The sequence below is a fragment of the Ursus americanus genome, chromosome 24, assembly GCF_024610735.1.
Source record: "Ursus americanus isolate L20-20 chromosome 24, mUrsAme1.1.p, whole genome shotgun sequence".
In the NCBI taxonomy this organism is placed as follows: domain Eukaryota; kingdom Metazoa; phylum Chordata; class Mammalia; order Carnivora; family Ursidae; genus Ursus; species Ursus americanus.
This window is the reverse complement of record NC_142150.1, coordinates 46274293-46297458: the sequence shown is the minus strand read 5'-3', so window position 1 is coordinate 46297458 and position 23166 is coordinate 46274293. Positions and strand designations below refer to the sequence as shown.

At 64.1% G+C, this 23166-nt stretch overlaps 2 protein-coding genes across 2 annotated transcripts; both read right to left on the bottom strand.

The window, feature by feature from the left end:
* Positions 1-1870: 1870 nt before the first annotated feature.
* IFITM10 (interferon induced transmembrane protein 10) lies at positions 1871-9437 on the bottom strand. The gene is made up of 4 exons (XM_087855216.1): positions 9430-9437; positions 8341-8548; positions 7017-7469; positions 1871-2154 (listed from the first exon to the last, which is right to left on the bottom strand). The coding sequence occupies exons 1-4, from the start codon at positions 9435-9437 to the stop codon at positions 2005-2007; spliced, it is 819 nt and encodes a 272-aa protein (XP_087711342.1). The 3' UTR covers positions 1871-2004.
* Positions 9438-12271: 2834 nt separating this feature from the next.
* Positions 12272-22220, bottom strand: CTSD (cathepsin D). The gene is made up of 9 exons (XM_045770721.2): positions 22050-22220; positions 19927-20086; positions 17992-18115; positions 17438-17556; positions 15869-16095; positions 13994-14116; positions 13454-13598; positions 13270-13368; positions 12272-13197 (listed from the first exon to the last, which is right to left on the bottom strand). The coding sequence occupies exons 1-9, from the start codon at positions 22115-22117 to the stop codon at positions 13030-13032; spliced, it is 1233 nt and encodes a 410-aa protein (XP_045626677.1). The 5' UTR covers positions 22118-22220; the 3' UTR covers positions 12272-13029.
* Between the last annotated feature and the right edge of the window lie 946 nt (positions 22221-23166).

Genomic DNA, 23166 nt, shown 5'->3' with positions numbered 1-23166 from the left:
AGACGCCCAGCCTCGTGCCCTGCTCTCCAGCCCCGTCAACATCTTCCTTCTGGTGGGTCTGCCGCAGGGGGGCACCTCGTGGGAAAACTGCAGAGGCCCTGGATGCATGCCCTCAGCTGACCCTTGCACCCACCCCAGAGTCCGAGGCAGGTTCATTTGCCCAGGAAAGACCCCAAACACCTCACTCCCTACTGAGCCCTACCCTGCTCCAGGCTTGCTGCCCTCTCCCAGGGAGATCAGAAGGGAAACCCAATTCCTGGCCCCACATCCACAGTCCCGCCCCATCACCCACACCTCTGCCTCTGTCCTGGGTGAAGGAAACGTCTCTCTCCTGCTGTCTGTACGCTGCCCAGATGGGGCCCTGTCTGCACCCTCTGTCCTCTGACACCCAGACCCCCATGACCGTCTCAGTCACCTGGCCTTCCCCCCAGGGCTCTCCATCACCAGGGACCCTGAGCCTTGGGCTTGGCACCCACGCCTCTCTTCTCCCTTCATGGCCACTCGCTGCCACGTCCCCATCCCTCCAAGCACAGCTCTCTGCCCCTTCCTTGCTTCCTTCCTTCCCTATAGGCCCCTAAACCCAAGGGGCCCCTCTGGCCTCTCCGTCCGTGGCCCCCCACACTCCCGGCTTTCCTACAGGGATGCCCCTTCATCCTGCCAGCCATCCTGGAAAAGTTGGTGTTCCCTGGGCTCCGCAACGGCTGTCAGTGCTCAGGCTGCCCGGGCTCCACACATAGCCTCCAGACTCGCAGCGTCAGCCCAGATGGCTCCTCTGCCCCCACAGGGCTCCTCCGGGGTCCTCACATTAGCGCACAGCCCTGGCCAAGTCGGACACGCAGGGATCCCCCCTGGCTCCTCCCTGCCCGCCTCACCTGCGTACCCAGTCTGTCCCCAGATTCCATCAGCCTCGCCCTGGGACGCAGTGGACGCCCTCTGCCGCTGCCCCAGCCCCAGCCCACACACCATGGTTCCCACTTCGCTACAGCCCGTGTCCCATCTTGTCCCCTCCAAGGTGTCTTGACGCTCCAAACAGCACCATCCTCAAAACCCTCAAAGCACGCCTGGTCCCTCCCCTGCTCAGCACGCCCCCAGGCCTGGGGTAGAGTTTGCAGGCCTTCCTCCTTCCCTCTCTGCCCCTGAGCTGCCTGGAACTTCCTCTGGTTTCCTAGACTGGCCATGACCCCGTGCCGCGAGGACCATGACCTCGTGCCACGGGGACTCTGTACCCTCCTGGGGGATGCACTGGTTTCTTCGCTCTAACTTACAGCCTGGCGGGCAGCTGTGTTCGTGCTGCCTAACCCCCAGGGGGGCTTGTGTTTGGGGCTCCCTCTGCCAAAGCCCCCCTCAGTCCCCTTGCATCGTGGGCAGAAGACTGCTGGGTCATGGAGCAGACCTTCCCCTGCAGTCAGCCCTGGGGGCCTGGACCACCGGGCAGTGCCAGAGTGGGGTCCCCAAAGCCGCCAAATTTCCCCCATGCCCTGCTCGGCCGTGGGACAGAGGCTGGGCTGGAGCCAGACATGTACTTTATTGAAAGTTCACAGATACAAGACTCTGAGCAGGGTCATAGCTTGGGGAGCTGGGGTCGGGGAAGACAGAGTGAGTCCCCAGATGCTGGCAGCCCCCTCACACTGGGAAGCTCCCACAGAAGCCCTTCTTGCTGGGTGTCGGGTCAGAGGGGCCCCAGGAGCCGGGGGCGGGCACAGGAGGGCAGGGAGGGCAGCCAGTGGAAGCCAGGGTGCAGCAGCACAAGGAGACGCCCACAGACCCCAGAAACAGGCAGAGGCAGAGGGTCAGGAGGCAGAGAGGGTGGGCCGGCCCGAAGCTCGCGGCCCCCGTACTGTATGGAGCTTCTGGCGGCCTCGCTGCCCGGGTCACAGCTTCAGGGGGGCTCCAGGGCACATGCCCCGCTCTGCCCCAACCACACAGCATCCCATGTCGTATCAGTCGTGAAAACAAACATGTCCCAGTGCTTTGTCTCCACGGCCGGCGGTGCCCGGTGGGGCCTCAGTAGTCGGTGAGCGGGTACCTCAGGAAGATGAGGACCAGGATGATGCAGGACGCGGCCAGGGCGGAGCTGGTGATGTTGAACAGCCGGGCTGTCTTGGCGTCTTCCACCGCTCCATTCAGGTCGTTGAGAAGCTTCTTGTCCCGAACCTGAGGCCAGAGGGAGGAGGTGAGGCCGGCGGCCAGAGAGAAGAAAAAGGCTAGTCCTGGGAACATCTGTGCAAAGCGCACCCAGGAATTCTTTGTATTTCTTTTTGCAACTTTTCAGTAAGTCTGAAATCATTTGACATAACATAGGATTGTCAACGATACTCTATTATTTGATCGAAAGTTGGCTGAGAGCACATCGTAAGTGTTCTTACCACCAAAAACTACAAACCTCAAAAACGAGAATTACGTGAGGTGACGGGTGTGGTATCGAACCCCCTTGTTGCAATCATCTTGCAGCATCTACATGGATCATATCATCGTATTGTACATGTTGGATTTACCCAAGGTCGCACGTCAATCGTATCTCAATACAGCGGGAATCAATAAACAGATACAGAAGATAAAGGAGAAAGTCGGTCTCAGAGAGCTATATGATCAGACAATGGAAGATGTAAGCGTCCTCTACTCCGGACAGGGTTCCTAATCTAAAATGAGCAGGGATTACCTGAGAATAGGCACTATGCCTCGGTAGAATAGGTGGCAGTCCCTACAGTCTCCTGGAAGGGATGCTGAGATACAGGGAGTAGGCTGGAGCCCAGGAAATCCTGGGAAGACAGTGGTTATGGGCAGAGCTGGACCCATTTCCAAGATTCTCTGGTTATGAAGAGATGTTCCCAAGGAGGAGGCCACCCTCATCTAGGATAAATCTTAGGATTTCCTTCTCTTCAGCTCTTTCTTCTTCCACAAAGTCCAAAGAAGTGTAATTGGATATGTGGATGGATGAGAAGGCAGGGAGAACAGAAAGAAACGATAGTGTAGAGAGCACATAGATGGATGAGATGACTTAAGGGGTAATAGAGTATGCATGAGCAAGGATGAGTGTGAAGACAGGTACATGGTGATGGATGCACATGGCTCAGAAGGGATGGCAGATGGCTTGAAGGATGAATGGATGTATTGATGTGTTGGGTCAGAGGATGGATGGATGGCTGACAGGTAGAATGGGTAAGTAAGATGGAGAAAGTTACTTAGCAATTGAGGTTAGATAAATAATTAAGTGCATTGATGTATAAAATAGGTGGGATGAGATGGGGAGAAGTAGGGAAGGGAGGAGGATGCACAAGGAACATGTATAAACACAGATGAATGGAGGGTTGGTTGACTATTTGGATGGGTTGAAGGGAATAAAAGAGGATGGATCAATGTATAAGGGATGGTGGGTGGATGGATGGACGGTTGGGTGAGTGGATGGTTAGACGGGTGGATGGATGGATGGGTAGAAGGACGGATGGGTGGATAGATGAATGGGGATGGTTAGATGGGTGGATGGATGGGTGGATGGATGGATTGGTGGATGGATGGAAAGACGGATGGAAGGATGGATGGAAGGATGGGTGGATGGATGGATTGGTGGATGGATGGAAAGACGGATGGAAGGATGGGCGGAAGGATGGGTGGATGGATGGATTGGTGGATGGATGGAAAGACGGATGGAAGGATGGATGGATGGATGGGTGGATGGATGGATTGGTGGATGGATGGAAAGACGGATGGAAGGATGGGCGGATGGATGGGTGGATGATGTTAATATTCAGAAAACAAGTAATGGGCAAATATGCATGTACAAAAACTGGCCCAGTATCCCCTCTCCTAATCAATCTTTTTTACTTCCCTGTTACTGGGAAGTCCACAACCTCGTAGGCCCGCACTGAGCGGGCACCATGTCATTATATCTGCTCCTCCTCTCCTACCCGCCCTCCCTGCCCCAATTCAAGCCATGTGTTCCTTTTCCTGGGCACCACACTGGGGCCCTAACTTTTCTCTGCCTCTGGGCTTCTTTTGGCCCCTTCCTCCACATTGGCTGCAGATTTAACAGCTACGACCGTATCTTTCTCTTCTGTGTCTTCCACATGATGAAATCCAAACCCCTCACATAATTTTTCAAATCCTCCTTGCACAGCCGTGTCCGGCTTTCCAGGACTATCCTCTTGTCCAGGCCTCCCTGACTCCCCCATCCTCAGGTCCTGGTTTATGTGTTTTTCTCCATCTGGAACACCTGTCTCCTTACCCCCCTTGCCCAGTAAAAACGATGCATCCTCCCATAAGTCTCCCATGCCCGGCTCCAAACTTGTCCCAAATCAGGAATGAAGTATTCTTTTTCTGAAACACTGTGGCACTTCTTCCACCTTGAGGGTGTCCTCTGTCCATCCACCCATTCATACAACACCCTTTAACCCCTACTGTGGTCAGCCCTGCCTTGGCACCAGTGACAGCAAGATGAAGGGATGGTTCTGGTGGGGTGGGCAGCCATGACTGGGGCAGGGAGTCTCTGCTGGGAAGTGGGGGCTCGGCCAGAGGGAGTCAGTAGAGTCTTTGTGGGTGGAAAACCCTCAGGCTGCGGGAATAGCACGTTGCAAACCGAGGTGTGCTCACGGAAAGGCTGGGCGGGGAGTGTGTGGTGAGGCTAGGAAATGGCTGAGAATGGATCTTGAAGAGCCTTGGATGCCGAGATGAGGACTCTGGCCTTTATTTGGTTAACAAGGGGGAGTCAGTGGTCATTATGAGTAGCTCGTGTCTCCTGCAAGAGTGGAGAGTCGACGTTCTGTGTCTCTGCCTTCCCCGGACACTCAGCTAAGCACCAGAAGGCTGCAATCTGTGTTGCTGACCCAGCGTGCACTGAACTGAACTGGCCCATGTGGGTGGAGAGGCTGGCTGGCTGGTTTGATGGGTGGATGGACAGCTGAAAGCAGACAGGGACACAGTGTTGGTTTCACACCACTGAATGCCAGCCTCTGCCCTGCTCAGGTGTGCTGACTGGGACGTCGTTTCATTTCAACGTGTTTTGTGAGCAGATGAAGGAATGAGCTCAGATGAAGGTGGCTTGTCAAGAGCTTTCTGCTCTTAAGGGACCAAGTTGGGAATTTGGCCAAGACCCTCTGACCTGTTAGGCGCCCTTGGAAGTGCCCATGACTGGCTACAAATGGTGCAGGGTGCAGCAAGCCAGGCGACATGCAGCTGGATGGACAGATGGACACATTCCCAGGTGCAGGAGTCTGAGCCAGCCGGTTCTGCACCCCCCCACACACAACTCACCTTGCACCCTCTTCCCTGGCAAGCCTCAAGCTTTTCTGCCCTGGCTGTCCCCCAGGAAGGACATGGGGGAGCAGCCCCAGGGCAGAGTCATTGTGAGCTCCCTTCTGCCCCTCAGAAGCACTAATTCCTACCCACCCCCCCCCAGTGCAAATCCTGCACCATTCAGAAATCTGTGACCTACCTACACCCTGCACCAGATGGGCCTGCCCTGTGCCAGCCGGTGCCCACAGCCGAGCCAAGGGGAGGAGGGCACAGCTTCCGGACAGGAGCCCACACAGCCAGACTCGAGTCTACAGGCCACTGTCAGGGCACGGCAAGAGGGCACCAGGGGAGGCAGAGCCCCGCCAGCTGCCCCCACAGCTCTGCCCTCTGCTTGGCCCTGTCCCAGTGGAGCCAGAGCCGAGGTCGGCCCAGAGCCTCCACCCTCCCAATGTCTAGGGCCCCCTTCCCTTTGCTGCCTCCACAGCACACACAGGCACACACACTCGTGCACACGCACACACACACAGTTGTACCTGTATGCACGCACGCACTCAAGCCCACATGTTCACACATGCAATTATACTTACACGTTCACATCCATACACACTCGTACCCATGCACTCACAGCTACATGGGCACACACGCTCGTGCATACATGCACACTCACACACACTCACTCACACAACGCAGTCCCCATACAGCGGAGCCCAGAGCTCAGTACACAGGCCTGGAGGCAAAGGTGCGCCTGGCGGTGGGTGATGCTGACGATGAGTCAGGAGGTGGCCAGGGCGTGTGATGCCAGGGACAGGGGCGGGGCTCAAAGATGCACAGAGGCAGAGCTGTCCAGGCTTCTGTCCTTCCAGGGCCAGCCTCCCTGGCCTAGACTCTCCTCTCCCTCCGTTCCCCACGTTCCGCCCCCACCTCACTGGGCGGCTGCAATCAGTGACGTCCACCTGGGCTGAGACCTGCAATCCGGGGACAGTGATGATCTGGCCAGACATGAGCCAACCCCTACCGGAGTGGCAGGGAGATGGGTCCTGCTGGTGGGCCCTTCAGTCCTTACACATTTGCACAGAGCTCCCCACTTCGATTGTGAGTGGATCATAGCCTCCCTCCTGCAATCTTGGTCCATTTCTTTCTGCTTTGCCCTGGGGACGTGAGGTCCTGTCTGCCTGGCAACCTGCTCTGCCCCCAGCCAGCTCCTCTCACAGTGCCGAGCGGCTCCTACAAATCGTACCCACTCAGGGTTTGCAGTCAGGGGTGTATGGGACGTGCTTGTGGCTCTCTTCCCCTGGGCACCCCAGCCACCAGGACGGACTGTCTAGAACCGTGTGGGAGAGGGAAGGCAGAACACAGTGAGTCGATCAGAGACCCTGTCTACCGTGCCTGCTTCTGAATACCTGCCCGGTTTCAGGGTCCCTGTGAGGGGCTTGGAGAAGAAGGTCTCCACGCTGTCCTCCGATCAACAGGGGAAGGGCTCCAAGGGTCTTCATCCGTGTGCTGGCTCCGTCCCCGCATGCCCAGGGGCAACTCCACGACCCCACCCAGAGCACAGGACATTGAGCCCTGGGTGCTCCTCCAGGACCTGGCTGGCTGTGTAGAGAATGCAGTCTCGCGGCCCCGAGCCCTGTCAAGGCAGCCCAGAAGCTTCCGCAGCCCAGGGCCGGGAAGGGCAGCCCCTCCCTGCTGGCTCGGAGCTAGCCAAGCGCCCTACGTGTCTCCGGATCCCACGAGGCGCCCCCACCGGCCAGCGCCCGCTCCCCCGGCCCCTCCCCTGCCCCGCTCACTTTGAGGGAGTAGGCCAGCGCGATGAAGCCCAGGCAGCAGAAGTTGAGGTAGACGAAGTTGAAGATGGACCACAGGTAGTAGTCGTTGACCTCGGTGGTGTCTGGGTAGACTTCGATGACCGTTGTGGGGTTCGTCATGGTCTTCTTCTCGGCTAGGTGCTTGCAGGCCTGGGGGGCGCCAGAGGCCCGCACGCTGTCTGTCTTGCTGCTCTTGGACTCCATAGGGAACAGGGTGGGCGCCATGGGGGGCGATGCTGAGGGCTCAGGGGCCGGGGCCGCTGGAGCCTGTAGGGCTGGGGGCTTGGACACGCAGGCAAAGCAACCCTTGGGCGAGCCTGCTGGGGGCCTTGGAATCCAGAAGGCCCCGTCCAGGGGGACTCGGGCTTCCTGGGCGCCGTCCGTGGTGCTGGCCGGGGCTCCCAGCGGGGCTGGGCACTGGCCGGGGCCCTGGGCCTGGAGGGAGGCGGAGAGGAAGAACGAGCTGGGTCCTGCCCGCCCTGCAGGGCTTGCCCTGGTGTCCTGCAGCATCTCCTCTGCACACTCACAAGCAGCCCCAAAGGAGATGGAAATCCCCACCAAGGCAGCCAGCTGCCAGCCTGCCACCTGCCTCCCCAACCCGCCCCAGCCACCCCGATGCCAAAGCCCTTCACAGCAGCCTTGGCAGGAACATCGGGGGCTTTTCATCACTTTGCCATCTGCGCACAAACATTCACCCACTGACACACAACAGCAACACCCCCCATACCCAACAACGCCCCAACCGACAGGCTGTTGCAATAAACAGAGCACGCCAGCATCCCAAACACCCCGACACACACAGGGCATGCAAACCCACAATGACAGCGTCTGAGCCACTCTGGCAGAATGAGCAGAGCTCTCCGGAGCACCTGCAGGCTGACAACGCTGACACCTCGGACACCAAGGCTCTCCAGACCCCAGGGCACACCCGTGTGCTGAGATGCTTCCAGGTAAACAGCTCTGCACTGTGACACGCAGCGTGGACATACACAGCCACACGGGCTCGGATGCAATCGCCCAGGGATGGAAACGGCCACTGCGGGCGCCCCAAACTCGTGCGCGTCGTCCCCGCCCCCAACCCCGGCCCAGAGCAGTCGCGGGGACCCCAAGCGCTTGCTCGCAGGAAGCCACCCAGCCCGTGGCACAAACAGACGCACAAGGACACTCTGGGAAACGCGCACTTCTCCAGCCAGGCGCTAAGGTGTCCGCGCCCTGCGTCCCCCCACCCCGGGGGTCTGCAGCCGACACCCCGCGCCCCAGCCCGGGGCTGCTGCAGCCGCACGGAAGGCGCGCCCCGCGCCCTCACCTGCTGGTGACTCCTGGGCTGGCGGGCCGACCCCTGCGCCGCGGTCCGCGCGTCCTTCCGCCGGCCCACGGCTCGCTGTTTGCCCGGCCGCTCCGCGTCCCGGCGGCCCAGCCTCGGCGGGGGGAGCGCGCGGGGCTGGCGGCGCCGCTGTCCCCGCTCCTGCGCTCCCTCCGCAGCGCCAGGCCGGCCGCGCGGCTGCAGCCCGAGCCTGACTCACGGCGCCGCCGGCGGGCGCAGCCACCTCCCCGCCTCCTCCCGCCCGCAGGGTGGGGGCCGCGGGCGCCGGCCGGAAGCCGGACCCTCGGGGGCTGCAGAGCCGGCGAGGGTTGCCGGGATGGGTCCTCCTACAGTGACACCCCGTGTGTCCCCCACCGCTGAGCCTCTCCCGCCTCCCTGCCCCTCCCTCTTGCTTAGCCCCTAGCCCCTCTCCCCTGTCTCTCCAGGAAGGAGCCCCTTCACCCTCCTGCTGTCCTCCTCTGCCCCACCCCAGCCACCAGGATGGCTGTCTGAGCCCCTTTCCCTCCACTGCCCCTTCTCCCACTGCCGAGTCCCTCCCCTCCCCACATCCCAGTCCTCCCCCCTCAAGTCCCAGTCCTGGCCCGGTGGAGCCCCCACCCTACACAGGTAGCCGAGCCTGGGCCCCTCCCCAGCACATCCCCAAACCTAGCCAGCCCCCACCTGCTCTCCTGTTCCTGTACACCCCTATCCCCAGCCAAGCCCCTTGTAGGCTCCAGGCCCCCAACTGTAGCACTCTCTGAGCCCCAACCCTAGCACCCACCTTTGCACAGTCCTACCCTTGACCGAGGCCCTAGCCCCGGAGGCTACCAAGTCCAGGCCTTCCCTGAGCCTTGGTGGCCCCCACAAGGACCCGTCCTTTCTGAGCCCACCCCTGTAGAAACTCCTGACCCCCTTTCCCCAGATCTGACCCCACACACCTCAGCCCAGAGCCCCCAGCCCCACCTCCCGAATTTGCACCCCTCACTGAGTCCAGTCTTGAAGGCCCTGACCCCTCACTGGTTGGTCCTCTCTGCCCGCGGGGCCAGATGTTCTTCTCCAAGCCCCTAATGACACTGGTCTCCGTCCACTCACCTGCCCATGCGTCTCTGCCAGCCCTACCTGTCCCACCCCAGCCCCGTCCCCTGCAGATGCCCCTTCCTCTAAAAAATGGCCACTGGCCCAGCCCCAGCCCCCTCTGGGGGCCTCCGCTCACTCCACACCCTCTCACTCTCTCTCACACTTGTCCCCAGATGACCTCTCCTTCCCGCAAAACTCCCGGTGAGTCCCATGCGCAAGGGAGAAAGAAGCCCTAGCCCTCTCTGCCTCTCCCGGAGCCCCCCCTCTCCCCATGCAAGTGCCCTCTTCGCCAGCCCACCAGCCTCCACAGACCCCAGACCCTCCAAAGCCCCCCAGAAGCTGCACCTATGTGTGGTGGCCCTAGATTTCCTTCCCCAGCTCCCCCCAAGCCCTGTCCCCTTGCAGGCCCTGGCTGCTCCCTCATCAGCTCAACCTGCCTCCCCCTTCTCCACAAGCCTCTCCTCCGAGCCCGGGTCTTCTCAGGGGCAATCCTTGCTGCCTATGCCCAGTCCTCTGCCCACCCCTGCTCTCCCCAACCTCTCTCTGAGTCTGAGGACTTCTGGGAACCCACCTCACTGGACAGGCCCCAGCCCCTCCCCGAGCCCTCCCCTTCCAGCCCCGCCCCCGGCCACCCTGGCCCAGCCTCATCTGTGGCTGTCAGGAACCCCAGGAACCTCCAGGAGGTTGATAAAAACCCCTGTGAGTGGGAGGGGTCCCGGGCACCAGGGCCACCCCCCCCCCCCCCCCGCCCTGGCCACACCCTCGGCAGAGCCAGGCCCAGTCCAAGAGCCCACAGGCGTGAGGGAGGATGGGGACTGTGGGCGGACCAGGATTCAGTTCTCCCTCACGCCACACCCACTGCCCCCTTCCCAGGGCCACATGTAGGGGCACCTGGACCCCGAGGCCTCAGGCCGAGCCTGACCGGAGGGGCAGCCTGCCTGCAGTCTGCATGCCACGCCACCAGCTCACCCGGGGCCAGGCACCGCCCCACCTGCCACAGGCTCTGCCCCCGGGCTGCTCTGGGCAGGCAGGCTGCAGGCAGAGGCCATTGGAGCTGGTCAGCACAGTAGTCCAGCTAGTCCTCAGACAGCAGGAGAGGGGCGCCTGGCCCCCAGGGGCCTTCTCCAGATTCCAGCGTGGAGTCAGAGGCTGCCTTTCCCAGGGACCTGGAATCCAGAGTGGTGGGGGGGGGCGCTTTAGCCCCCACTGGCCTCCACCCAGTAGGTGAGGGAAGGTGCTCCACTCAGGTCGGGTGTCCTCCAGGCAAGGGCAAGAGGCAGGAAATGCCCACCGGGGCCTGCTGGGCTGGTGCAGAGCATGGCGAGCCAGCCAGGACGAGTGCCAGGCATTGAGCTGGGCTCCCTGCGGGGATCTGCCAGCGCCCTGGCGAGCAGTGCCCTGTTATCACCCACCTTCCGAAGTCAGACTAGAGGCTTAGGGTCGGGTCAGAGGCTGCATCTGAGCCGGGAGTCAGATGCTGGGGTCCAGAGGATCCCGCCCCGCAGGCCGGGGCAGTCGTACTGGTCCTGGGCTCTGGGCAGGAGCTTCAGCGCCCCGACAGCCGGTTGGGGGCTGGAGGCTCAGCCTGTGCTCATCTACACTGCGCCTGGGGAGGGACCAGGGCACCCTGCTGTGCTGGTCCCTGCAGCCCAGAGAGGGGATGGAGGTGGCCTCCGACCTGAGGCTCACAACTGCAGGGCCAGCAGAGTGGGGGTGGCCCCGCAAGGCCCTGGTAGGTGGAGGCAGGTCCCAGGGCAGCCACCAGGGGTTGGGGGTACCGGTGGAGAAGGGGTCTGCCTCCTCCCTGGCCAGCTCGGACTCCAGGCGTCTCTGGGCACAAAGGCTTGGATGACACCGTCTGCCTGCAGCCCTGCCGGCTCCCCGCTCATATTTCAAGCGCAGAGAACACGGGGCACGTGTCTGTGAGCCTCCTTGCAATTCTGGTTGAAGGTTTGCTAAAGGTGACAGCTAGGGCTCTACTCTGGGTTGCAGTCCCCTGACCCCCTAGGGCCAGGACAACGACAGCCACAGCACTGCAGGCCGAGAAGGCATGAGGACGGTGACATTTGTCACATTTGCCATTTCCCTTACCCCGGTGGGGAGTGGGCTCGGGGCAAGAGTCCAGAGCCGCTGATCGAAGAGGGAATGCCCTCCCAGTGGCTCACAAACTCCTATTCATCCTTTAAAACCTCCTGGCCGTGCAGCTGCCTCTGGGCACATGAGCCCTCAGCAAACTCCCAAGAGGCCAGATCCCTGGGGAGATCACTGCAGCCCGAGGGAAGTCCTAACTGGGATCCCTGGACCCGGAGACTTCTGGCCCCTGGGCTGGCCTGCTCCAACATCAGCTTGCTTTGCAGAGATGGCGTTCAGGTGCTGGCCCGGAGGCCCAGAAGGGAGTCAGGGTGCCCACTCACCATCAGCCCCACGCAGGCTCTCATGGGGTGTCGGGGTTAAGGGAAGACCGGGGCCCCACTGCTGGTGGAACATTGTCCAGGGAAGCACAGCAGACACTCACCTGGACCACTCCCTGAAAACCGTGCCCAGTGCAGACCCTGGCAACCTTGCCCGGCCTCAGCCTGCAGCCTCCCGCCAAGGCCACATCCTGCTGGTCACTGCCGCAGGCCTCAGGACCAGCCAGCCCTCCGCCTGTGAGGCTGGGCAGCAAGCTAGAGCCTCCAGGGTCCCCTGTGCAGGGCGGGGGGTGGGGGGGAGCCAGGGCACCTCCAAGCTTCTCCCCCCCCGCCTGGCTGAGTCAGCCCTCGGGAACAATGGCCTCACACCAGCCATACCAGCTCCTTCCCACGTCCAGATTTAGAACCGCCCTTCCCACCAAACACAAAACACGCCAACACAGAAAAAAGAGGCCCAAACAACTGTATTTCCATGTCAACTTTGGCTCCCGGTCGCTGGGGGGGGGGGGGGCAGCTGCAAAGGTGACACCACCCCCCTCCTCCCTGACCCCGGACCAGCAAATGGCCTCCTGGACAGGGTCGAGCCCCAGGATGACCCCAAAGGCATCACAAGGCTGGCTCTTGTCCCTGAGCCCCAACCCTTCCAACTCCTTCCTGCTTGTCCTCAGGCCTCGCTGGCTCTTCCTCAACGGCCCACAGAGGCAGACGCGTGAGGCCAGCAGCGCCCAGCTCCGGACCCCAGGCCAGGCGGAGAGGCCTAGACGACAGCCTGGCCCGGGGTGGGGGCTCAGTCCAGAGGTCCTGCCTGGGCAGCCAGGCCCCCGAGGCACAGGCTGGAGGTGGGTGGGGGAGGGGGAGCTACCGGGGGGAGGGGCTCCCGGGATGCCCGACTGATGGGCTGCCAAGCCAGGCTGGGGCTTCCAAGTGAGGGAAGCGGCTCCACACTCTGGATCAGCCTGCTGGCGGCTGCCCCGCACCCCGCCCCTCCATTAGACAGACAGACAGACGGGCGGGTAGGCAGGCATTTCTGCAACCAGGGCTGGGGAAAACCACAGAACAAAACGGCAGGCCCGTCAGGCCGGCGCCTGCAGAGCTGGGTTGTGAGTGTGAGTTTGAGCGTGAGTGTGTGTGGCAGGGGCGGCGGGGAGGGCGGGGGTGGCTGGCCTCCTCCTGCTGGACTCCTCCCTCCCCAGCGGGCGGGCGGCTAGAGCCTGGTGGCCTCGGCCAGGCCCACGCGGTTCTGGTCCCGGTCGAACACTGTGTAGTAGCGGCCGATGAAGACGTCACCCAGGATCCAGAGTGGCCCGCCGGGCGGGGGGATGTCCATGCCCATGAAGCCGCTCAGGCAGATGGTCTTCCCACCCTGCGACACCTGGGAGGGCCGCGGTGGTCAGCACCCAGCCCGCAGGCCACTCCGCCCTGCCCCCGCCCCACCCCCGCTGACCTTGAGCGTGTAGTCCTCCGAGGACAGCGTGTAAGCCCTGTCGCCCAGCTTCAGGGTGACCTCGGGCAGGGTGGACACCTTCTCACAGGGGATCATGTACTGAGGAAGAGAAGACGCAGCAGCTGGGGTACGGTGCAGGGGGTGGTGGCAGGGGCACCCCACCCACACAGCCCGGCCCACTCACTTCGCCCTGGATCAGCGGCACAGCCCCGATGGCCTTCTGCAGCTCGCGCACCTCGTCCACGGGACCCACGATGAGGGACGTGCCCGTGTCCAGGATGGCCTCGCAGCCCCCCTTGCACAACGTCAGGCTGCTGCCCACGTCCACCCTGCGGCGGAGGGGGCATGAACACGACGGCCTGGGCTCGGGCTCAGGGTGGGCCTTGGGGGGCAGTCCTACCTCCAGGGCCGCCTGGGACCCCCACCCTGCCTCGGCCACAGCCTTGCTAGGACCCTCTCTCCCCCTTGGCTGTGAGCAGAGGCAGGCTGAGGGCTCAGGGGGCCAAGAGCAGGTTAACTGCGAGCCTCGAAGTCTCAAGCAGAAGAGGGCCAGAGCCCAGGGGCCAGGAGCTCAGCGGGGTGCCAGCAGGTGGCAACGGACACCCAGGGCGAGCGGGCCCAAGGGCTGTAGCTACCCAGAGGCCTGCTGAGTGGGAGGCTGGGAAGGGCCCCCGCACACCACGCTCCCCACAGAACCAAGCGTGCCCCCTCGCCCAGCACTCACTGTTCCATATGGACCTGCCAGTAGGCCTTGCGGGTGACGTTGAGGTAGGACAGGGGGCCCTTGTAGTACTTGGAGTCCGTGCCGCCCAGCATCAGCTCACCCCCAGGCTGCGCGCCGGGGTCCCTGGGAGGAGAGGGGCGGAGTCAGCCACACCCGCTCAAGCATGGGGGGGAGGGGGAGGGGGAGGAGGGGCTGCCCACCCCCACACCGTGCATCCAGCCTGACCGCTGGCCACACAGCCACAAGCTGGGGCCAAGTCAGAAGGGGTGGGTGGAGCTACAGAGATGGAAAGATCCGGAGGAGGCAAGAGAAGGGAGAGGACTTCCTTCTCCTTGAGGGGTGGGGCTCCAATCCCACACCCGGTGTGGCCTGCAGGCCACGCCCCCGCTCAGCCCGCAGAGGTGCCTGGTCTGCCCGCTGAAGAGGGCCAGGGTCAGGCTAGCAGGCAGACAGGGAAGTGAAAGCTAGGAGCCCAAGGAAGGGGACCATGTCTGCCTGAGAAGAACCAACCAGGGAGGGCTTCTGGGAAGAGGTACTGGGCAGCACCGAGAGCTGAGCCAGCGCATTCCTGCCCCAGGGCCTCTGCACCTGCTGTTCCCAAGGATGCCCTCAGCCTCACCCAACCGCTCCCACCCCCCTTCACCTCTCAGCTTTCCTGCGCTCAACCCTGCTCCTGCCTCCAGACTTTCTCTAGACTTAGGGTTTGAGTTCACCAGCTTCTTCCTGGTCGGTTCCCGCTCAGAAACACCAGGTCAAACCCCGTCCTCCCTCTACTACCAGCGGCCTCCAGGCCTCCCCCAGCCTCCCCCATCCCTCACCTCCGAAAGCCCAGTGTGGAAACCAGATGGCTGCCCCTTGTCTGCTCCCCACCCACAGCCCTGCCCCTCCACCCCTCATCCAGGGAGCCTGAGACTGGGCCCGGCCAGACTCCTGGGTCCTCTCTCCCCTGACTGCTCACCCCGGGCCCGAGGGCTCACCGGGAAAGATCCCACCCCGTTCACCAGCCTGGGGCCATCCAGCCTCCAGCGGGCAGCTCCGTCTGAAGCGGCTGCTGAGTGTTTACCACCGAGGACAGCACCCAGGCCGAGGCCAGGGGCCGGGCGAGAGGGGAGGCTTCTGGGCTGGCACTCAGCTGGAGCACCTGGGGCTGGACCCTGAGGGCAAGTGGGCCTGTGGGGTGGACGGGGCACGCGACACAGTAACCGCCAGTGGTCGGTGGGCCGCCCACTCACATGCAGTCCACACCTCCGTCCTCCCCACACCTGCACCGGGACCTCTGACACCACCCTGAGGGAGACTGGCGGGCCCAGGTCACCCACCCTTCCGTGTGCAGCAAGAGCCACTGGGACACTCGGCGCTGCCGCCAACGGCGGCTGGTGGGGGCTACTCTCCACCCTGAACCGGGGGCTGCGGCCCCATCGAGCAGCATCCGGCACTCAGGGCCCCAGTGGGGTCACCTCCGCTGGAAAGCCCCCAGGCCCCTCACCTCTGGAGGCTGGTCACAGACTGGGGCTCATGGCTTTGTCCCCTCTGCCCACCACCACACCCAGGGAAGGCCGGGCAGACGGACCCGAGAGGAGCCGCCGCGAGCCCTGACCAGGGTCTGGTTCTCCAGGAGGGGGGCCTGCTGAGTGAGACCGTGGGCCCAGGGCCTGAGCCGCTCCTGATGGGCAACCCCGGCCCCAGAGCCTGTCGAGAGCTCCCTGCTCCTCTGTAAAAGCGTGGCCAGCCCCCCTCCGGTCAGACGCCGCAGCCCCGGTGCCTGGAGGGTGGACGGGGAGGCGGGGAGCCCGAGCCCCCAGCGTTCAGCCACACGGAGCCGGGAGGAGGGGTGAGGCATGGGGAAGAGATGGGGCCAGGCCCCTCCCACCCCACCTATTCAGGTAGAAGGAGAAGATGTTCTTCTCCACGAGCTTCTGCTGCATCAGGTTATCGAAGACGGGGAGCACGTTGTTGACCGAGATGCGGGGGTAGGCCATGCCCAGGATGCCGTCGAACTTGGCTGCAATGAAGGTGATGCCCGGCTGCTTGGTGGCCTCCCCGAAGGTCTGCCTCTCCACCTTGACGCCAGCCAGGCTTGCCAGAGCCGACTTACAGGGCACCTGGGGGCCGAGGGGGGTCAGTGGGCCACGGGAACCACAGGGCCCAACCGCCAGGCCCTGTGTGTGCTAGCATGGCCACAAGCCCCTCTCTGTTGCCACCCGCCACCTCGCACACCAGCCCAGAAGGAAGGGCCGACGACACTGGCTGGGACACAGCTGGGGATAGGGACGTGGTGGCCCACGGTCATCAGGACACGGTTTTCATGGGAGTCAGCACAGAGGGGTGGGCTCCGCACTCAGCTCTGAACTGCTGGCCCTGGACCAGCCCCACCCAGGCCTGCTCCTGCTCCTGGGCTACTGGAACCCCATGACCCAACCTCATGACCCAGCTCAGCAGACTCAAGGCCACGCCACCCCTCCCCCACCACGGGCCCAGCAGCGGCTGATAAATAAAGACACAGAGCAGGATGTGGGGAGAAACGGCTGTTAGGGGCTGACACCCTGACACCGGGAACAGGGGAACGTGCTAGGGCAACATCCTGTTTGGGCCGACACAGACCAGGAGGAGCCGACCCCAACAGGCAGGTGGGTATGGGGGAGGGGCAGCGCCCCTGTAGGAAGGTCCCCCCCACCATGACCCACCCACAGTCCAGACAAGGGACAGACAAGCGGGACGCTGGCTGGGCGCTGGCCACTCCTGGCCGCCTTCTGGTCCTGCTGGGGCTGGGGGCCGGGGGCTGCCTGTGTACTGCCTTGCTCTCCGCCCCCAGGACTCCCAGTCCAGAACCTTCCAGGGAGCTGCACACCAAGAGGTCACACGGAGGCGCGGGAGAACCATCCGGGACCTGCCCACCCGCCCTACCCCAAAGATTCTCTGTGGCAGGCAGGGTGTCTGGACGGCCCTCCGGCGTCCTCTACGGGGGTTCCCGGCACATCGCTGCCCCCCCTGACCCCGAGTCCCCAGCCAGTGGCGGGGACCCCATCCACAGGGCCTAGCCCTTGTGCCCAGTGGGCACCTCAAACCCATCGGAGCAGAAGCCAGCCCCCCGACCGGCTCCTCCACCCCCTGCCGGCCGCGACCCTGGGAGCCGCCTCACCGTGACTCACTCCCCAGGTCCGGGTCCCAGACCCACGCCCCGGCTCTCGCACCCACGTACTGGTGGCCCCCCTTTCCCCTACAGACCTCCTGGCCTTCCCCCGTGCGCATGTGTGCGGGCGCACACGCACAAGACACACGTGCACACACATGCACGCACACGCACACACGGAGCCGGGTCTGCCCCCCGCTCCCCGCCCAGCCTGGCCCATGCTCTTCCTCAGCTCCCGGCTTTGGCCAGGCTCTGCTCCTGCCCGGGGGTGCGGCGGGCTCACCAGGCCGTCTGAGCGGCCCCCCCAGACTCACCGACACGGTGTCCTGGCTCAGGTACCCGGACAGGCTGCCGGAGCCGTAGTGGATGTCGAAGGAGGTGCCGTTCTTCACGTACGTGCTGGACTTGTCGCTGTTGTACTTGTGATGGATCCCTGCGCCGGCCGAGGAGCCCGTCAAGCCCGCCGCCCCCCGCCGCGGAGCACCCCCCCAGCCATCCTCCCGGGGTTGGGGCCGGCCTGTGACCCCAGCGCCGGTCTCAGCCAGCAGCGGTCTGGCCTGCCCCATCCTCGGCCCCCACGGTCCCGGCCCGCACGAGAAGCGAGGCTGGCACGAACAGGTTCACCCGGAAAGTGGGGCGCCCTGGGGCAGGGCAGAGGGGCCAGGCCCGTCCGGGGTGGCTGAGAGGCAGAAGCAGTGCACTGCCCAAGAGGGCCCGAGGCCGGCCCCACTGGTGCCACGCAGCTGCCCTCCCGGACCGGAGACGGGGCGGCCCAGAGCCCGGGGGACCGCATGCAGGGCGTGAGGCGGTGGCCGGCCGGTCCTCCCCGCCTGCCCCTCGGGTAGCACGAGGCGGCGCTGCGACTCACAGCAGGCGATGTCCAGCAGCTTGCAGTGGATGGAGGGGACCCACAGGTTGGAGGAGCCGGTGTCGAAGACGACCGTGAAGCACTGGGGGGGTGTCCCGATGCCGATCTCCCCGTAGTACTGGGCCTGGGCAGGGGAGCGGCGTCTGTCAGGGTCGCGGGGACAGGGGCCCCAGCCCTGGGTCCTCAGACCCCTGGACGCTTCGGGCTCCACCCCATTTGAAAGATGAAACCAGCGGCCCTTTCGGCTTGGCCGTCCCTGTCCTGGACGACCTGCCTGGAAGACCCCGCTGCCCCAGGACCTCAGGACCCCGACAGGGGAGACTTCCACCTCACGACGGGGTCCACGTCAGGGCTGGCCTCTGGGACCTCATTCCCACCCTGCCCCTGCCCCCACCCCGGGGCCAAGCCTGGAGGGCTCCCAGGTAGAGGCATGAGGGCAGCGAAGGGAGGTACACCCTGGAGGCCGTAAGTTTTGGCTCAGAGTCTCTCACTGCCTAGACCTCAGTTTCTCCATCGGTACCTGGGGGAGGAGGGCAGCCTGGGGGAAGCCCGGGGTGCTGACCCACGGCTCAGGTGAACATGAAGGGGGCACATGCCCCTCTGAGCCTCAAAGGGAAACCCCGTCTTTGGCGCTCTCCCAGGTCAGGGGACATGGATACTTGGATAGGAGATGGGAGCCTGGCGCCCCCTGCTCCAGGGAGGGAGCCTGGGCCCTAGGTCACCATGGGATTCTGGCTCCAATCCCCGCGGGAGCGTCTCCGCTGCCACTTGGCTCCAGGGAGAACCAGCAGCTGCCTCATGACCTAAGAGAAGTGTCCAGATTCGGGGGGCTGGGTGATGACTCAGCGAGTCTCCGAGCGCGTGTGTGTGTGTGTGTGTGTGTGTGTGTGTGTGTGTGCACGCACATGTACTTGCACTAGGGGATCAGGAACTGGGGGATCAGGAACTGGTCGGTCAGGCCCTGGGGTAGATCCCCCCCCCCCCCCCGCCGGGCCCAGTCACATGCCTGTGAGGCCTCAGCTTCCTGGCACGGCTGGGGCTCTGGCCAGACAGGACAGAGGGCACGGCCACCTGTCCCAACCCCAGGTGGACCAGAGGCTGGATGGCAGCACGAGTAGGTCCCTACCACTCAGGGGCAGGCCGTGCAGAACAATGCCACCCGGACAGCCCCAGAGGTGCCAGGCTGGGCCCCAGGACCCGACCCCAGGGCTGGGACCAGGCCAACCCAGGCCCAGCTCAGTATGTGACTTTACAAAATGTCCCACCCCCGAGCCTGTGTGCCCCTCAAGGAGCACTCGGCATGATCAGGGCTGGCTGCTGACCAAAGAGGAAGAAGGGAAGGGGGGGACTGGGTCACGGGTGGCAGCAGGCCTTCCAGCAGGACAGGCAGAACAAAAAAGGCCCAGAGCGTAAGTTACACCTGGGCAGGCAGGCCCAGATGACCCGAGCTCAAGGACCCTGCAGCCCCTTGGGGCCCGGGTCTGACTTAGGCTCCTCCACACCCAGCTGATGGCCCTGGGCCCAGCTTGCTTATCGATAGACCATGACCCTGTCCCCCATGCCCACAGGCTGGCCTCAAGAACAAGACGGCTCCTGAGGTCAGTAACGCTCAGTGGTACGCAGCGGGGGAGATCACGGGGGAGCCAACGGCACGCCCACCTGCCCTCCCCGCCCCCACAGGGCCAGGCCCCCCAGGGGGACAAAGGTGGGAGTCCTTAACTGGGCAGGGGTAGTAGGAGGGCACCGAGCAGGGGAGGCCGTGGCTGAGCAGAAGCCTCTCCCCACACGGAGCAGGTGAACCCTGCAAGAACAGCGGGCCACCGAGAAGAGTGTTCCCTGCCCGCTCCCACAGATCTGTTCTTAAGAGCCAGCTCGTCGAAATCAGTGTTTGCTGTCTGCCCAGCTCCCCCCCAAGAGGACGACCTCCATACTCACGTCCATGTAGTTCTTGAGGATCTCCGGAATGGGCCCCCCCGCCACACTGGGCACCCCCTGTGCATACTTTGAAATGGGGCCCTTGGCGATCAGATCTTCCACAGGGCCCCCCAGCTCCGACATGGTCCGGCGGATAGAGGTGAACTTGTGCAGCGGAATTCTGTCAAGAGCAGGGAGCGGGGCTCCTCAGGGTTCGCCTCCCCCTCCCCCTGGACTGCTCTGCACCCACACCCACCCTCAGCCACCGGGGGCTCCAAAAGCACCCCCCCATCCCTTGTTCCCACTCTGTGTCTGCTGTGGTCTCTTCTGGGGCAGTGGCCCGTGGGGTCTGTTAGGGCATCGGTGTCCATCCGTCACTTCTGCCTGTTGCCCTCTGAGGGGACCCATTCACCTGCTCCCCGAATCTGCTGCCCTCCGCACAGACCCCATGCAGAGATGGTCCCCACTTCCCTGTCTGGCCTCCTGGGCTGGCTATGCCTCGCCATCAGATGGGACTTCCATGCCACCACCTCTGAGAAGCCCTCCTCGGCCCTCCTTCAACATGACCCTGCATCCTCTGTCCCCATCACAGTGCAGACCCCAGGAAGGCAAGGCCTGCGCTGGGTGCTGGGGGTCTCTGCCTCCAGGTCTGCCTTCCTCTGAGATGCCCTGCAGCACCTCCACTGCTGGCCCCTGCCACCCAGCCTTGGCGGTCTGCCTGGGCAGAAAAAGCACGGGGTTGAGGTCAGGTGGCCTGGTTCTAGCATGCGTGGGGTCCCTCCCCTGGCCTGGATCCTTGGCTCCTGGGCTTCAGCTTGCTCCCAGCTCCGACGACGCAGGGGGGACAGGAACGCACCCTGAGGGCACCCCAACACCTGGATGGCAGGTGCGCCCAGCCCAGGGGATTTGGGAATTCAAGGTCACAGGTGGCCCTTCCTGGCATGCCAAGGGCGTGCTTCAGGAAGATGGGACTCTTGCCTAAGACCTGGTAGGCTATTAAGAGTCCAAGATTCCTGCCTGGAGGAAGGGGACACGCCCTCCAGCAGCCCAGGAAACAGGTGCCATCAGTCCCACAGCACCTGGAGGAGGTGTGAGGGGGCCTGGTTCGCCTGCCCGGCCCCAAGCAGCCACACGCTCAGCTCCCCACCGTCATCCACCCCAGAGGGGAGGCCTGTGGGTGCACCAGGGTAGGCGCAGCCCTGCAGCCTTCTCCCCACAAAGACTCCATCTGGGGCTAGCGCCCCCAAGCCACAGCCCATGGGGAAGCCCACGCAGAACGGCCTTCTGGCAAGGCTGAGTCCCGCTCGGCCCCCAGCCAGCTCCCACAGCTCTGTGACCTCACCCACCTGCCCATGGGCAAAAGGCCCACAGCAGAGGTGAAAGGATGCCTTCCCAGGCCTGGCACCAAGGCCCTGGGGCCAAGGGTGGGTGCAGGAGCAGAAGGGGCTGGCCCACTGCACCCCTCCCCCATCTGGGAAAGCAGGCTGCCTGGTGAGAGTGGGAGGGTGGGGGGTGGCGGCGCCAGTCCTCAGCCTGGCTGGCACCGCATGGCGGACTCACCTGGTACAGGGGGACAGGCCCCTGGCCCTGAGGAGAGTGCGGTCCTCACTAGGACAGGTGCGCGTGGGGAAGCCCCCTGCAGCCTGGCACCAGCCGGGCCCCTCACCCAGACCCTCTCCTTAGACTAACTCCCTTCTGTCTCTGAAAGACTCGGGGGCTCCTCGGGTCAGAGGGTCTCCCGCCTGGCGCTGTGATCAGAGCCCCGGACACAGCCAAGCGAGGCCACGCCCAGTTCACAAGGGGGGGGCAAGCGGGAAAGCGACTCGCAGGGACAGGTGCTGTGGGGAGTGCAGCCGCGCCTCTTGGCTTCCGCACGGAGGGCCCGGAGCGAGCGCAGGTACAGCAATCCCACCTGTCCTGGGGAGACTCGGTCAGCCTGGGCCTCAGCCATCCTCCCTCCTGCAGCCTCCTGTGCCCCCCCGAGTCTGACTCCATGGCGGTACAGAAGAGGGGTCTCCGAGCTGGCGGGGGCCCTGGCGGAGGCCCCGCAGGAGGCCGCGCGGGCGGCACTGCTGCATTCCAGAGCGCAGGGGGCACGGAGGGCACCGGGGGCGCGCGGGGCCCACGGGGTCGCAGGGCCTCACCTGACAAGCGCGGCGGCGGGCGCAGCCAGCAGGCCGAGGACGAGCAGCATCAGGCTGGGGGGCTGCATGGTGGCGTCAGCCGGGTCCGAGCGGAGCGCCGCAGGTCGTGCGCTTATAGCCGGGATGACGGCGCACTTGGCCGAGTCAGCTGACCGCACTGTTTGCACCCGGGCCGGTCACGCGGGCCGCGGCCGGCGTGCGCGGGGCGGGGCCTGGGCGGGGCGATCAGGCCGGGCCCCCGCCGGGCCCGCGCACGGCGCTCGGGGGCGCGCACGCCGGCTCCAGCCCTTCTCCAGCCCGAGGGGCGCGGGCGGGGCGATACAAGCCCCAGCTTGTACCCAGGCGTGGGACTCTGGACACTGGCAGCTGGGCAGCCCCCGGAGCCCGAAGCTCCGTCGCCGCTCCAGACTCGCGGGCTGCGCGCCGCATAAGGCCTCGCAGCCCTTCCCAGGCCTCTGCTCCACATTCCTCCCCCCCCCCCCATTGCACCTGCTGCAGGACCCGGCCCGTTCGCCCAAGCCTCTTCCTTTCCAACTCTTCTTCAACCCTGGGGATCGTCCGGACCTCATCCTCTGTCTCCAACTGTCCCCAGGTCCCCCCTTCCACCTCCCCAGAGCAGCACCCCCCTGACCCTACCCTGGGTCCTCCTTCCTCTGGGGGCCCACTATCCCTTCCAGGCCCCATCTCAAAGGATGCCGCTCAGTGGGATCAGATAAGGAGCCAGGTCTCTCACCTTGAGCCACCAGGGTCGGTCATTTTCACCAGCCTTGGGAGAGTGAGTCCCTCACTGGGGCCAGTCCTGCTGAGGCCACAGTGACCCACTGCCCTCCAGTACCTCCCACCTCCCCAGGTCACTAAGTTATGCCCAGCTTACTGTTGGAGGGGAGGGCCCGGTCCACTTCTCCAGCCCCACTCCCAGCCAGAGGAGGGGCAGGCATGAAGGAGGAAGGGAGTTTGGATAGGTCACTCCAGAGATGGTCCCTGTTGAGAATGTGCTAAGAAGTGACCCTTGTCGGGAGCAGACCTCTCTGGGAAGGTGACATTTGAGCAGGATGTGAACAATGAGGAACTTTCCCAAGGGGACTCGCCTATAGGGCACTTTTTCTTGGGTGGTCCT

Excerpts from the sequence above, each read along its gene's own strand:
- IFITM10 (XM_087855216.1), bottom strand. Across the intron at positions 7,470-8,340 it reads AGCCCAGGAGTCACCAGCAG|GCCCAGGGCCCCGGCCAGTG; the intron begins GTGAGGGCGCGG and ends GCCTCCCTCCAG. Across the intron at positions 2,155-7,016 it reads CGCTGGCCTACTCCCTCAAA|GTTCGGGACAAGAAGCTTCT; the intron begins GTGAGCGGGGCA and ends CTCTGGCCTCAG.
- CTSD (XM_045770721.2), bottom strand. The coding sequence starts at position 22,117 with ATGCAGCCCCCCAGCCTGATGCTGCTCGTCCTCGGCCTGCTGGCTGCG. Across the intron at positions 18,116-19,926 it reads TCCTCAAGAACTACATGGAC|GCCCAGTACTACGGGGAGAT; the intron begins GTGAGTATGGAG and ends TCCCCTGCCCAG. Across the intron at positions 16,096-17,437 it reads TGAGCCAGGACACCGTGTCG|GTGCCCTGTAAGTCGGCTCT; the intron begins GTGAGTCTGGGG and ends CTCGGCCCCCAG.